The sequence below is a fragment of the Numida meleagris genome, chromosome 19, assembly GCF_002078875.1.
Source record: "Numida meleagris isolate 19003 breed g44 Domestic line chromosome 19, NumMel1.0, whole genome shotgun sequence".
In the NCBI taxonomy this organism is placed as follows: Eukaryota; Metazoa; Chordata; class Aves; order Galliformes; family Numididae; genus Numida; species Numida meleagris.
The window spans coordinates 1,259,547-1,273,374 of record NC_034427.1 but is presented as its reverse complement, the minus strand read 5'-3'; the positions used below and the strand labels follow the sequence as shown (position 1 = coordinate 1,273,374).

At 40.0% G+C, this 13,828-nt stretch overlaps 1 protein-coding gene across 5 annotated transcripts in view; it reads right to left on the bottom strand.

Moving 5' to 3' along the window:
* The window catches only part of LOC110408141 (ubiquinol-cytochrome-c reductase complex assembly factor 1), a 53,074-nt gene that overhangs the window by 22,961 nt on the left and 16,285 nt on the right, over positions 1 to 13,828 (bottom strand). For all 5 annotated transcript variants that reach the window (XM_021416626.1, XM_021416627.1, XM_021416628.1 and 2 more), the window contains 2 exons: positions 11,941 to 11,998; positions 5,456 to 5,564 (listed from right to left, as the gene is read on the bottom strand). In XM_021416626.1, the coding sequence (XP_021272301.1) occupies positions 5,456 to 5,564; positions 11,941 to 11,998 (167 nt within the window). The remainder of the gene's footprint in view (positions 1 to 5,455; positions 5,565 to 11,940; positions 11,999 to 13,828) is intronic.

The following is a 13,828-nucleotide window of genomic DNA, read 5'->3' as shown; positions in this document are numbered from 1 at the left end:
AACAACTTGAAATGAATTGTATCACGTTTAGGCAAGTCCAGTAATGTAGGATGTAAGCCTCAGTTCTGGCTGGTTTTTGTTTGTTTGTTTTGTTAGAGTAAGGCAAGATGATATTTTAATCTTCTAATGCCTTGATACTCTTTTCACAACTAAAAGACAAAACTGTGTTTGTTTAGAGCCAAATTCTGCTCTCAGTTACACTGATGTGAACCATGTTATTGATTCTGATGGTGTTACTTCAGATGTACATGTACACCAACGTAACTGAGAGCAAATTATGGGTCACTGTATATAAACAGCTCTGGCTAAACGTATAACAAAGGCCGCATTGTGCTATGCACTGCAGAGCCAATAAATGAATTCAAAAGACACCTAGATGTGTTCCTGGAAAAAAGAAGGGGGCAGGGGTCCTGAGTGGTCTGGTGGGAAAACAGGAAAGTGGGATTAAGATAATTAAAACAGGTTTGGCATGCCAGGCTTGTCAGCTCCTCTTGTTCTTGTCTCTTCTGCAGTTTTTAGAACAGGTATGGTTATAAAATGAATTGTTCTTCTGCACTGAAAACGTCTTACTAATTTCAGAAGCACAATGGTACCAGAACGCACAAGACCATGGCTGCCAAGAAGAGCCCAACAACAGCTCACACGTAGTTGAATAAAGACTGATGCACCTAAGGCAGCATGCAATTTGCATAGCCTTTTGTTGTTCTTTTGAGTGGCCTTTTTTTTTTTTTTTTTTTTTTTAAATCACATTTCTGTTGTCAAACTAACAGCTGAAATTCTGCTCCATAGAACTCCAGCTTCCAAAAGCCCTTCTGATCAGGCCTGCAGCATCATCTAAAGTTACTAAATACACTCAGACCTATAACAACTGCTCTCACATACACACAGTTACCACAACAATACTCAGCTCAGGTTAATATTCAGGCTGCTGAAGCACTCTGATAGGAAGACAAACAGCAGCAATTTCCAGTATTGCCTGAATTCCCCGTACAAATGGATGCAGCATCTGCCTGTTTGAGGAGTATAAATCCATTCAGTGCAAGCCACAAGGTGGAGATCTCTGGCAAAGCAGAATCGAAAGGAAGCCTTGTACCCAGCCTAATGTTACTATTAACACTTGCAGCCATTGCATCAAGCCAATTTTTCTGTTTGTTTTTAAAGTTTGATAGAAATGTCACTAGTGGAAAAATTAAGTAAAGAGCACTGGTTAGCCACAGAACTGGACACACCTGGCTGCAAACCCACCAAAAGAAACTGACTTCATTAGTACTAGGGACAGCAGAGTAAAATTTATATCTGAAATATGCCTGCACCAGTAGAATTTGCTGAGGCCACAGGCTCTCCGTGTGTTTTTACAGCTGTGTCAAGTTTTGGTTTCTGACTCTTGCCGACATTCAGGAGTGCTGAAGGAGCTCAGGCTAACAAGTCCCAAAACTTTGTAGCTGAGATTTAGATTTCAGCAATTTTAACAACCAGTTTTTGAAATAATACAAACTCCATTTGGAGTTGGAGCTGATGTAAATTAGCAGTTAAAATGCCTGGCATTCTATCACTTTCGGCTCCAGTGAACTTGTGTACTTAAGAGCAGATGGCATATTTTAATAAACAATCAGTATCAATTCAGGAATATAATATCCATTTTCTGCATCAAGTGTTGGAATTGCTGCTAGATATGAAAACGAGCTGAAGAATTCCAGCCTGGTCTGTCAGCAAGTTAACCTAATTGCATCCAAGCAGCAAATTTCATACAGGTGCTCTGTCCCTTATCCCACAATACAGCAGTGTAGCAGCCAGCTTTAACATTGACCACTGATACACTGCAGGACAGAAAAAGCCAGGTATAGAATGTCCTAACCTGCTGGGAGCTGTGCAGGTGACAGCTTAGTGCCCGAAAAGAATTCAGGAAAGTTTCCTTTCATTTGACTTACTTCTAAGAAAGGCTCAGGTTATGAATCCGAACTCATCAGCAGAGAAACATTAATGCCATCATCTTTTTATCTACTATTCTTCTCTTGGTGTATTTAATTACCGTCTTTTGAAGGCAGAATATATACTGACTATAGGACTGAACCGCTTGAGAGTTACATATATTCCTGTCGGCTCACAAATGTTTTGTTGGAGCATGAGAGAGAAGGCAAAGCATTACCTCAACTTCATTTAAAACGAAACACTAAGGAAAATATATCAGGATTAATAGGCAAAACCTAACACCGAGGGTAAGTGTCCTTAGTCTGTCCTCTCCACCCCTCGGAAGCACTTAAGCTGAGAAGTGAGGAAAGAGTTCAGTCAGGGTACGTGCATGTGAGGTGGAGAAAAGTGAGGAATGGTGAGGAAGCAGGGGAAAACAGGAGTCACCTGCACAAGGCCACAGCCACAATGGGGCGGGAGGCTAACGTCACTAGCACAGAGGAAACGAATGGACATGATAAGGAGCAAGGGAACAGCTAATCTCTTTGAATATCAATGCATAAAGTATTTTCATCCAGTATACAATAAATACTACCAGAAGAAATTAAAGAGTTCAAAGTTAACAAACTAATGGTTGAAAGATTAGGAATAATTAAAAGATGAAAAAACACTAAACAATTATGTAAGTTGTGTGTCTTCACAAATAGTATGGGGAAAAGAGCAGTCCTGATTTCCAAGTTTCCTGTCTACCACAGTTCACTATACTTTCTTACACACCCTTAGTGCCTAGGCTAGTTACCTTGTTACCTCTTGTTACCTCAAGAGTTTACCTTCTCTTACAACAAGTCTCATTAAAATCAATGGGCCTCTGTGCAGCTAAACTGTATTCAACATATGCACAGATGTAGCTGTTTTTGGGATCAAGCCTTTAAATGTGTACATACTTTGTTTACACATCAGCTATTGCCACATAAAAGCTATGTTAAGACTAGGCTACAGCCAAAAGCCTATCTTGGTACCAACATAAAATACATTACAGGAATCATATTATTACAGTCCAAGCCTGTTTGCTACTACACTGCATTATCATTATTAAAGATTGTAAAATTTAAATTCAAAGACAAACTGAAAAGATGCCTAGCTTGCCAAGCAGGGAACGAATGGCATTCAAACAACTTAAGAACTCTTCACAGTTGCATCATACTGCAACCACACAATTATAATAAGCATTTATTAACATTTGACACTCCAGATTGGATGAAAAACATAAGGACACTTTTTTCTTTTCATTTTCAACATTTGGGGGGATTTTTAAGAGGGAAGGTATAATTCCTTTAACAGAAATGGAAACGTGCTTCTCTTCACAAAGAAGAGACCCTGAGTTCTATCTTGTTCCTTTCAAAGTTTGATGAAAAACTTCATACAACTCTAACCTATACCATGCTTCATTTTTTGAGTTCTGCGTGCTTGTAAGGGTAGCAGACAGCTTTGCTTCTCTTTGCTGCTTGCTGCTGCTTCAAACCTTGTAAGGAAAACTAGATGATGGCATTTGAGGTTAGTTGATATAAGGAAAAATCAGTGTCAAAAGGAACAGAGAAATAGCTTTCTGTCCAGAAGTTGCATTCTCCCTCTGCCCAGATGGAGTTCAAAGGACCCCAAAGGGATTTCTGGAGGGTTGGGGAGCAGTGGTGTAGGTTTTTTTCGTTTGTTCTTATAAAAGAGCAACCTTAAATTTACACCCACATCAAGGATCTGAGCTGTCTCCAGATCCTACAGAAACATGAAACAACCATTGCTATGACATGGAAGGCACAGGAAAGAGACAAAAATGTGTAAGTTTCCCATTTCATTCCATCTTTTTCTCTGATACTTTTCAGTCATGGTTTGGCTACTTCATATTTTTGTTTATCTTTCTTAGCCAAGACTAGGTTAGAAATGAAATTTCTAAAGGCCAAAAAGCACAGGATAATGAAATACTGAAAACGAAATACTTGAGAAATATAATTAAAAATGAGTTTAGAATGCTAACTAATGATTTCTAATGCTTGAAGTAAATACAGAGATTTTAGAATAGCCAGTTAATAATGTGACACGTTGGCCATCTGGCCTTCAAAACTTTTCCAGAACCGTATTCAGTTCCTCTGCTCTGAGCTTGTACCCAACCTGCATTTCACAAAGGCAGCAGTTTGAAACCTGTTATATGAGTATTTATATCATTCTCTGTCTCCTAGGATGAAAAAAATACTTTAAGAGCTTGAGAAAAAAATGTGCTTCTAAGCATGCCATGTACTAGCTATCATCTAACTTGCCCAGGCTTGCTCACACTATCTCACAGCATCTGACCAGGGCAGGAAAGATTCCCATTTGTTTTTGTCTTGCCCATTACTGTAGCAAGAAATTTAAGATGCCTAAATTTAGACCCCTCTAAAAAAGTAATCTGTAACACAGGAAAGCTAGTTTCCAACAGATAGGAGAAAAAAAACCTGCTGATAGAATCACTGAACTTACAACAGAGTCAACGCTTTTTAGATCATGTGCAAAATAGAAGATCAACAAAAAGAAAATTCTTGAATATCTGGTGGGGTCTCACACCAAATCACAAACTCACTTGTTAATTTCCTTGTTTGTTGCAAACAGTTACACAGACAAACTTCTATTTAGTAATTCTATACTTCTTTTTCCAGCATCACAGAAAACCTTTCCTAGCCCTGTTCCCTCACTAGAAGCACCCTGAATACTGATATCCTCAACTACATCAGGTCTACTGCCACCACTGTCATAGCGGGGTTGTGAAAACTTTCTCTGCAATGCCCTCTCTGAAGACTGTCACCAACACGATGAGGGAGAAATACATTTACAGATTACAAGGCCAGAAACAACTATTACAATGACCTAGCATAACCTTGCTCATAGCGTAGGCCAAGAAGACCCAATCTCGTTCTTCTTTCAAACTTCCAAGTCAACTATCCTTGGAGCTACACTTTCCTTAACTCTTTTGTTTTGATATGAAGACTAGCTATACTAAGAATCCAGAATGAAAATTTAACTAATGAAAAGTACATAGTCAAGTGCAGGAACTTAACATAATAACTTTGTCCCTTAACCTTCCTTTTACTCACCATCCTGGCTACAGAGAAAACTCAAAGCTCTTCTGGAATGACTTAAATTGCAGCTTTAGGTTTGGCACTAGTCACGTTTCTCTCTACCCAAGCTGTTTATTTCCTGTCCCCAAATGCCCATCCTGTTACAGCAGCAACTCTGTTTATGCAATCACATGGCAAATGTATGGAAAATTAATTACTTTCAGGCAAGTCAGCATCTTCGTCCAGCCCATGATACAGTTTTCAAAACTAAGTGGCTCAGTGCAACAGCTGCCGGAACGAGTGGCTAAAATGATGGCCACTTGTACCCACTTAAGCTAATGAAGAAATACACGTGTAGCTACAGATTTATTCTTAAACATTCTTCCAAGATGTGAAGTTACAAAATCATCGTAGGAACTCAGTCATTAAAATCATCAAGATTTTCAACACCAGAGTTAACTTACCCCCATCACCTTACCGCGCTGCTCAACATCCTCCCACATGCAGTGAACTATATAGCGACACATATATTTTCCTGCGCGGCCCTCCTGCTTCATTCGCACCAGACACATCCTGCAGGAACGTAAACACCAAATTCAGAGCTTTTAGTTTTTCTTCAAGTTTAAAGAATAAATTTAATCAGTTTCAGCTCATTTAAGATTCTTCTTACAGTATGTGCTTTTGTCATCAGTTAAGAAAAGTAAGAATTTTTTAAAAACAGCTATCATGAACTTGTCCGGTGTCTGTGCTCATGAGCTGTATCTGTTGGATTTTGGCCAATCCAGCTACGGAAGAGTGACAGTGGATTCTATTTTGGCTGACAGCACTGTAATCTAGTTAAGCAGTACCGCAACTTAAATTCCACAGCCTTAAGAACATATCATCCTTTGGAGCAAGAACAAATGTCTTGTCTAATCCTAGGCTACAAGCCAGCTGTAATTCAGCTTGGTATACTAAAATGCTGGAAAAGACTGTACTAGCCAAGTAGTGAAAGCTTAAGCAGGTTACAGACTTCACCCAAACTCCCATTAGCAATGTCCTAAATTATTTCATCTACAGGGGTCTTAGGATACACATCCAACCACTTGGCAAAACCTCTACATGCAGTACATGCTAGAAGAAATCACAAGTTTGTGAGCAGGATCTTAATGAGAATACCAGGACTTTTTTTACTTTTTTTTTTTAAAATTAAGCATTAAAGCCACTTGAACATTACTGCTGCTGTTCAGTCTAACAAATAAACCATCACAATCATGTTTTTTTTTTTTTTTTAAATTACATCTGTAAACAGCACAAACTGAATCACAGGCTGTTCCCTCACTGCACGAGATGAGTCCCACCATCAGAACAGATTCTCTACCACACTAGTCAGCTCCAATCCTGCACTGCCAGGCAGAAAGCCTGGCCGGGTTGGCTGAGTTGCTGGGACAATGTGATGCTCCAACACTGAAGCTGAAATAAGTCACTGCGTTGCACAGAGACATGCTATGCCTGGGGAACTGTTCACATAAAAGCTTCTTCTCACACCTTTTGAAAAAGCAAGAGAGCAAAGCAGCTACAGGCCACTTTGAAGCAGCCACGTTACCAATAGTGAAAGCACCGCAAGAGTTAAGAGGTAAAAAGGATTTATGTATCTGTTCATTTCTTCAGTGGAGATAAGATCAGGGCCTCCCTTCAGGCATTAGAAGTATTTGGTGCTCTGGAATGCCAGCTCAACAGGGAAAACCATAAACATCTGAAACTTGTCTGTTTGGCTGACCTGTAAAAGGGCAGGTGCCAATCTTTATGATGGATTCTATCTGATGTGCTGATTAGTAAAGGAAGGTGTTGTTTTTTTTTTTAACCTGCAAAGGAAGCAAAACTTACTGCCAGCGATGAGTCACAGAGGTAAAACAAGCTGAAAGAGCTGCACTGCTCCTATACTCTTTTCTAATACATTTAAGTCCCATACAAGGTCCATTCAGCTGACACACCAATACCAAAAGAACAAAAGCCCTTGGGCTAGAATTTGATTCTACATGGAGGCTTTTGAAAATGGCAGCCACCATGTGAGAGGCAGGTCAGGCTCCAGCGTAACACAATCCTGGCAGAATGAGGTCAAAAGATTGGAGAGAGGGACTGAGGCATGGCAAGCAGACCAGTGATCAAAAGGGGTAAGTGAGTTAGAGAGCCTGGGGAGAGGACAACAGGGAGAGAAGGGGAAGGGCAGCAGTCAGCAAGGGGAACATGGGGAAGAGTGGCAATTTCTGGCTCAGGAAACAGAGCTGTAAGGATTCTCAAGGTTTATATGGTGGTGGTGACAATCTCATTTCTGTCTACCAGCACCCAGCAACAAAACACAATTAAGATTGTGTGAAGATGGTAGCAAGAAGTAAATCTATCAGCATCTTGCAGAAAGAAAAATGGCAAAGCTTTCTGCTGAAACAATGGTCCAGAACTGGGAACACCTCTCTAGTTATCAGTCCTGACACAAGCCAGCCACATAGTAAGCTTAAAACTTCTGTCTTCCTATCAGCTTCAGAACCTTTGTTCCTCTTGTGTATTTACATAATTGACCTGTAAGAAATAGTTAATTAGTAAGAGTTGTTGTATTCCAATTTTTTTTGCTCACTCAAAGAGAAAAACACTCAGCCTGAGACTTGGAAGACTAACTTCGGGTTGAGAGAAGTATTTTTATACTACTCTCACTCAATTCACAACCTCAGGGAAAAAAAAAAAATAGCAAGAGAGACTTGGCAAACACCCCCACATGCATAAATACAAGTTCCCATCCAGTCTCCCCTCAGCAGCAGTGAACCAGGAGGAGAGAGCAGCACAAAGACCAGCAGTTAACAACCACTCACTGATGAGCAGGAATGGAGCAGTGTTCAGAGGAAAGCCTGCTACCCTTGAAGCCTAAAAGGCGGCTCTGTGTTTGGATGCATAGTGCTGTCATAGAACTGTTCTGCAGCACCACGAGTGAGATCATGGAATTCTGCAGTTTATTTTAAAGTTTGGTAGTTTGTTACTACACCTGCCGTCTGAGGTTTAAAAAGACACACACTCTTTAAAGACTATAAACTTTCTAACTGGATCAACACAGTGTGAAACATTTTATTGTTTCATTACAAAATCTGTTCTGCAGTTTACTCAAATACTGGCTCATCTTTGTCAAACCATGAAAGCAAATCTATTCCAAACCATCTTTAGAAAATTATCTACTATTGGTTGGGGTGGACAATTTATGTCATATTTAAGTTATGCAGAAAGATTATGCTAGAAGAAAATTATATGTAAGGATGCCTGAAAAGGCACGTGAGCACATACACCTCCTTCCATCTTAGGTGAGAAGCAGCAGTTTCCCACAGGAGCCTCAGCTGTGACTGCTCCTGCCAGTACAGTAAAACACACTGGTTTAAACATCAGAAGCAGAAATCAGCACTACTCCATCCAAATGTCGAGATGCGGCTCCGTGCTATGCAGTCAGTGTGTGATGATGAATTATGCTTCCAAGGTTAAAGCCTGCTCAGAGCTTCCTGCTATCCTCTGCACTGGGCCAGGCATTCTGCCTTCCTCAGTTGTTCCAAGGCAATTATTTCTAGGGTTATGTCATACCAGACCAGAGAAATGACTCCAGTTTAACAGCAGATGTAACAACAACAAATTTAGAAGGCTGTTGCTTTGTTCTGTTTAACCCAAATCATTCACAAAAGGCCAACAACTTCAAGACAGTGTAAGAAAGTTCCCGAACAGACTTCAACTAGATGTGGGGATATGCACCTTTATGATGAATGGAAGCTCAGAAAAACGGTACAGAGCAGAATTCTGAACTCCTGCTACTTATCCTTTAGCAAGTTTGCACGTTATCCTTTGCTTCAGCCTAGCAAATTCACTAAGTACAGTATTTACAGCTAAGTATAGGTTTTTTGTGGAGGTACAAGCTAACAGACCTCAGCCTGGCACAGTAGTCTCCCTCCCTGCTGGTGCCTGCACGTAGGTTGCTTAGCCCATTCCCTCATGGTGAGGCAGGATCAGCCTTAAAGACATCCCAGATAAACTTGTTCTTAAAATGGCTCTTGAGTAAGATGTTACTCTCTTCAGTTTAACTAACAGTCTTCCTCTCTGCTCTTCCAGGATGAACCATGGACAGTTTATTCTTTTTCTTCTAAAGCAGCACATCTCAAAATAGGTCTGAGGTTACTGTACTTTCTCTGCAAATCTGGTAAATCTATCCCTGCAGGAACCGTTTTCTACAAACTTGATAGTTCTTGTTCTCCTCTACACTCTCTCAAACTGATCAACGCTTTTACATGTACAGTTTTTCTTATGGAAAGCAGTATTTGGGTGAAGTCTTACAACTGACCTCGGTGTCTTTCAGAAAGGGAATTGAAGCTCTGCTCTATTATGACCCTAAATGCTAGGTAATGCAGGATGAACCATATAAATGAGACATTTCTTAATACAGGCAAAGTCATCACTTTCACAGTTTGGAAGCAGTGTGGACACAGCCTATACTTCAATTAGACTGTCATGAGAAGAGAAACAATGGCAGTGGGAATGAAAAGCTTGAGACATCCTAAAATGTGTGGGCTTCTAAAGTCCTCCTGACATCAAGGGTGTAAGGTAAGTGAAATAGCCTATAAAACTCAGGGAAGAACAGTAGTAGGCTGAGTTTCTAAAGCATAATTTTAGAAGAACATTGGAAGGAAATGGAATCTATTTGAAGGAACATTATCTTTAAATAAATTAATAAAAACAGTAGTAAATATTATGAGTGCCTGAATCTCCCCCTCCTTTCTGGCTGCAGGTTACATAGAAAACTTAGTTTGCAGACAGAAAGAGAAAATAAGAGACAGAGATTCAAACAGTGAACTGATCAGCATCTGTAATGCAAGGAATATGCTCTGACAAGCATCTTGAAATCTATAAAAGATGGGATCCAACAGCACAAAGAGTTGACTGGAACACGATGGACAATGACAGCAGTGAGAGAGGAGGAGAGGTTTTACTCAACTGTAAAAAAAAAAATGTCATCCTTTCCAGCTCCAGAAGATATTCTAAATCAGTTAAAAGTCAATGTCTTAAGGTGAAGAAGCAAGTAATCCAAAAAGTCACCTAGACTTACGAGGAGGGAACAGAAGCCATCTTAACAGATGGTGAATCTATGGGCAGGTTGTTGGCTACCATGTCAGAAAGACTTCTAGGCTGAGACAAAAGGTCCAGGAGGAGAGACAGAGGCATTAGAGCCTTCAGAGGGAGGGCACCTTTACATATGCCAGCGTTAGCAGAATCCTTCGTGTTCTGCTCCCTCTTTACTGAGGTCAATACTGATTTTAAAAAGAGAATCAGAGAGAATGTAGTGATGTATCTGCCATATCATGGCAGAATCTTGGCCACTGAGAGAGTCACAAGCAAAACAAGCAGCATCTTCCAGTGGCCCAGGTAGCGAGCAAGTTTCTCTGTGTCCTAGAACATCAGATCTCTCATTTGTGAGAATGACAGCATTCATTTAGGTCAAGCTGCCAGGGGAGCCAGGCACAAAAACCTTGGAAAAATGAATCTTTTATTAAAAATTAGCCTAGTACTACCTTCCAGATTCACATTTCCATGGTTGTCCAATGAAACAGAGCAATTTCGTTCCTTTGCGCTTGTGCAGGACCTTCTTGGTAACACACGGACTATAGCTTAAGCATAAAAGTACTTCAGTTTCCCTCATGAAGAGTCTCCTTAGTTAGCATCACAGGCTCAAAGTCAAGCAACTCCTGGCTTCTTCTGACATAGCTGTGATCTCAGAAGTTCCATGTCTATCACATACAACTTTCTCTATCACAGTTCCCTTATTTATTTTCATGCCTGTCAGTTGTGAAAGAGTATTGCGTATCTTGAAAGTCATGATATTGCACAGCACATTTTCCTGTCAATGCAAAATTGTTGTGAAAAAAGTTTGTTCTTTGCAGATTTGTGTTACCTCCCTTCGTTTCTCCTTGAGTACTTACAAATGGTTTGTTTGAAAATTTATTGCAGAAGTTTTCCAAATATCAAACCAAATGATTAGCTTATTAATTCAGTCATTAAAACCCTTTTCACATGGAACAGTAAGAAATAAACTGCAAATCTCAAGGGTGATCCATTAATTGAGTCCACTGATTTCATTAACCAACTCAACAGTTCCGCTAATTAATTCATTCCTTAGTGAAGTGAGCTGCCCCATCTTTCAGTATATTGAGGAGACAGGAAATTAAAAGGAGGGAAGGGGAGGAAAAAAAGGAGGCAAGGAAATAAGAGGCCTGTTCTTAAGTGCAACTACTTCAGTACAAACTTCCTTTTGAGTCTTTGGGTAGTTAAATGTAAGCCTATGGACTTCAGTTTCTTGAAAGATCTGGCACTTAACAAGAATTACTGTACTCCCCTGTGCATCCCGCTGACCTTTATAAGTATGTAATATTAGATGAAAAACTGATTTTTTTGGCTACTATTTTCACAAATGAAAAAGGAGGAAAAAAACTTAATGTTTAAGGTGTTAAATATTTTTAGATGTAGCCAAGCTGGCATTCACCGACCTATACATATATTTCAGAGGTGCAAGAATAAATGCCAGTGCTATAATTTGTTAAATGCTTCTGACAAGCAGCAACTTCAACTACCACAAATTCTCACAATTTAAACCACTTCTACATAAATTTAAATTTTTCCTAAAGCACCTAAATAGGATTTTTCCACGCAGGCTGAGTAAGGCCTTTAGAAAACTCATGGCATGGGTTATTCCATTACCTAGGAATACAGAAATTTAAGATGTCAGTTTCTCCATGGGTCTTTTTGCTCTTTAGTAGGAAACTACTAGAATTCACTATTTAGTAAATTGAATATTACCACTGTTATCAATAACCATGGAGCCAACTTTTTTGCACAGTAAAGAACATGTCATTTTACTTCCTGAGAATATTTATGTTACTATTCAAGTTTCACTTACCAGACATGAAGCTGGGCTACTAGAAACCATGAATTCAATGTATCAGGCATTTGGCACTCTTGATGGGAGAGAGAAAAAAAAATAAAAAATAATATAAATTTAATCTGTTTTTGTATCTAACACAAATTCACTACACCAAAATCTGAATACATTTTCATAATGAAATTTCCTCCCCTACTCAGTAAGTACGTATTGGAAGCAAATATCATTTACTGTCACACACATCCTTAAGATCGAAAACATGCAGTCACAGGACACTGTAGATGCCAAAAGACTTCATATATTTAGAACTCAGGTAAAACTTACAGGAGAAAAAAAATAATCCACAATAGAGAGCCACAAACAAAAAGCTATGGCTTCTATCTCAAGAAGTCCCAAAGCAGAAGAGAATTAGCAGAAGTGTCAGTGGATGCTTTGCCCAGCTCTTGCACTCCTCCTTTAGCAATGTGCTGTTGCCTCCTGCCAGGGGCAGGATGCTGCTCATTGTGCTAGCAGGCACTTCGCTCTCACTCAGCTGCTGTTACTTGCTACGTGTCTGCACAACCCACCACACTCTTGGAATGCCTCAAGCCATTACACATTAGGATTAAAAGAACAAAGTAGCCATGGAAACAATTTCTCTTTCCACATTCAGTTCTACTACTACAGCTGCTGGGTTTCCCAGAGATGTCCTCATGCACGTGGACATTACAGTATGAAACTGCCCATGTCATGATGCTGGGAGGCTGGAGATTTAGGCAATTATGCCACAGAAACCAGATTGCTCTTCCTCATACTTGAAAAGCATGGGCCTATGGGTGATGCGCACAGTAAGTCCTGCAGTTCCTCTCAACCCTAAAGCCTTCTCATGGGAAGCCATTTCTACAGCTGTCTCTTGAAGTACCCTAAAGAGAAGGATCCGACACCTTGGCCTACCCAGCACTTGGCCTCATCTTCTGGACTACTCAAACCTGAGACACAGAGTATTCAGAAGCAGACACTCCCATCAGATCTGCCTCAGGGAAGTCAATCTCACTTTTTCTGTACTGCAATCTATTCTTTCCTAACTCCTATACTTCCTGGCTCTCAGGTAGTAACAAAGAGGCTCACACGGATCATGAAGCAAAATTTTTACAGCCTCTTTCTTTTTATATGTCAACCACGGTCAGGCAACCACAATAAACAAGCACCTCATTGCTATTCCTCCTCCTCAAAGAGATGATGCCATCAAGGGATGGAACATGCCAAGCTTCAGCATCGATGCCTATACATCACCGACAACACCTCTAAGAGAGTATAAATACACTAACTAACAGTATGTTTGGAGGTTAACCACAGGTTTCCCCCACCCTTCTCCCCTTTTGGCTGTCTCATCCCAAGTAGAAATAGTTCAAGTCCTTAGCAATGAATACATTGACCTAAAGGCAAGCCAAGTCATCTCCAATCAGAGCAAGAGCGCACAGTGCTTGCATTAATCAAACCATTTAATTAAGTGAGGGTTCCACAGACAAGGTTCAGAGTGAAACACTTAGTTCAACAGACAGAGGTTTCTGAAATAGAAGTTACCATGCATCAGTCTCCTACCACAGAAACTGCTCTTCATTGGAAAGCAAAGCTCACACCTCCACTGCTGGAAACTCCAAAAGTTTTTAAAGACCTATTCAGTAGAAAAACTCAGGGAATAATTTTTTCCTCTAACTTTCCAAGTGTTGCACTTCTATTTCTTTATTCACTATTTAACTCCTGTACTAGGACTGGCTATATCCTAATTTAAAGGTGGGATGGCTGCTTTAGAGTAACAAGTTTGCCCTCAGTTACCAGCCTTTTTTAAAAGAAGGCACTTTTAAAATTTGGAGTTCCAGGAGTCCTTATTTCAGAAAACTAAAAGGGGAGAAATATCCATCCTATA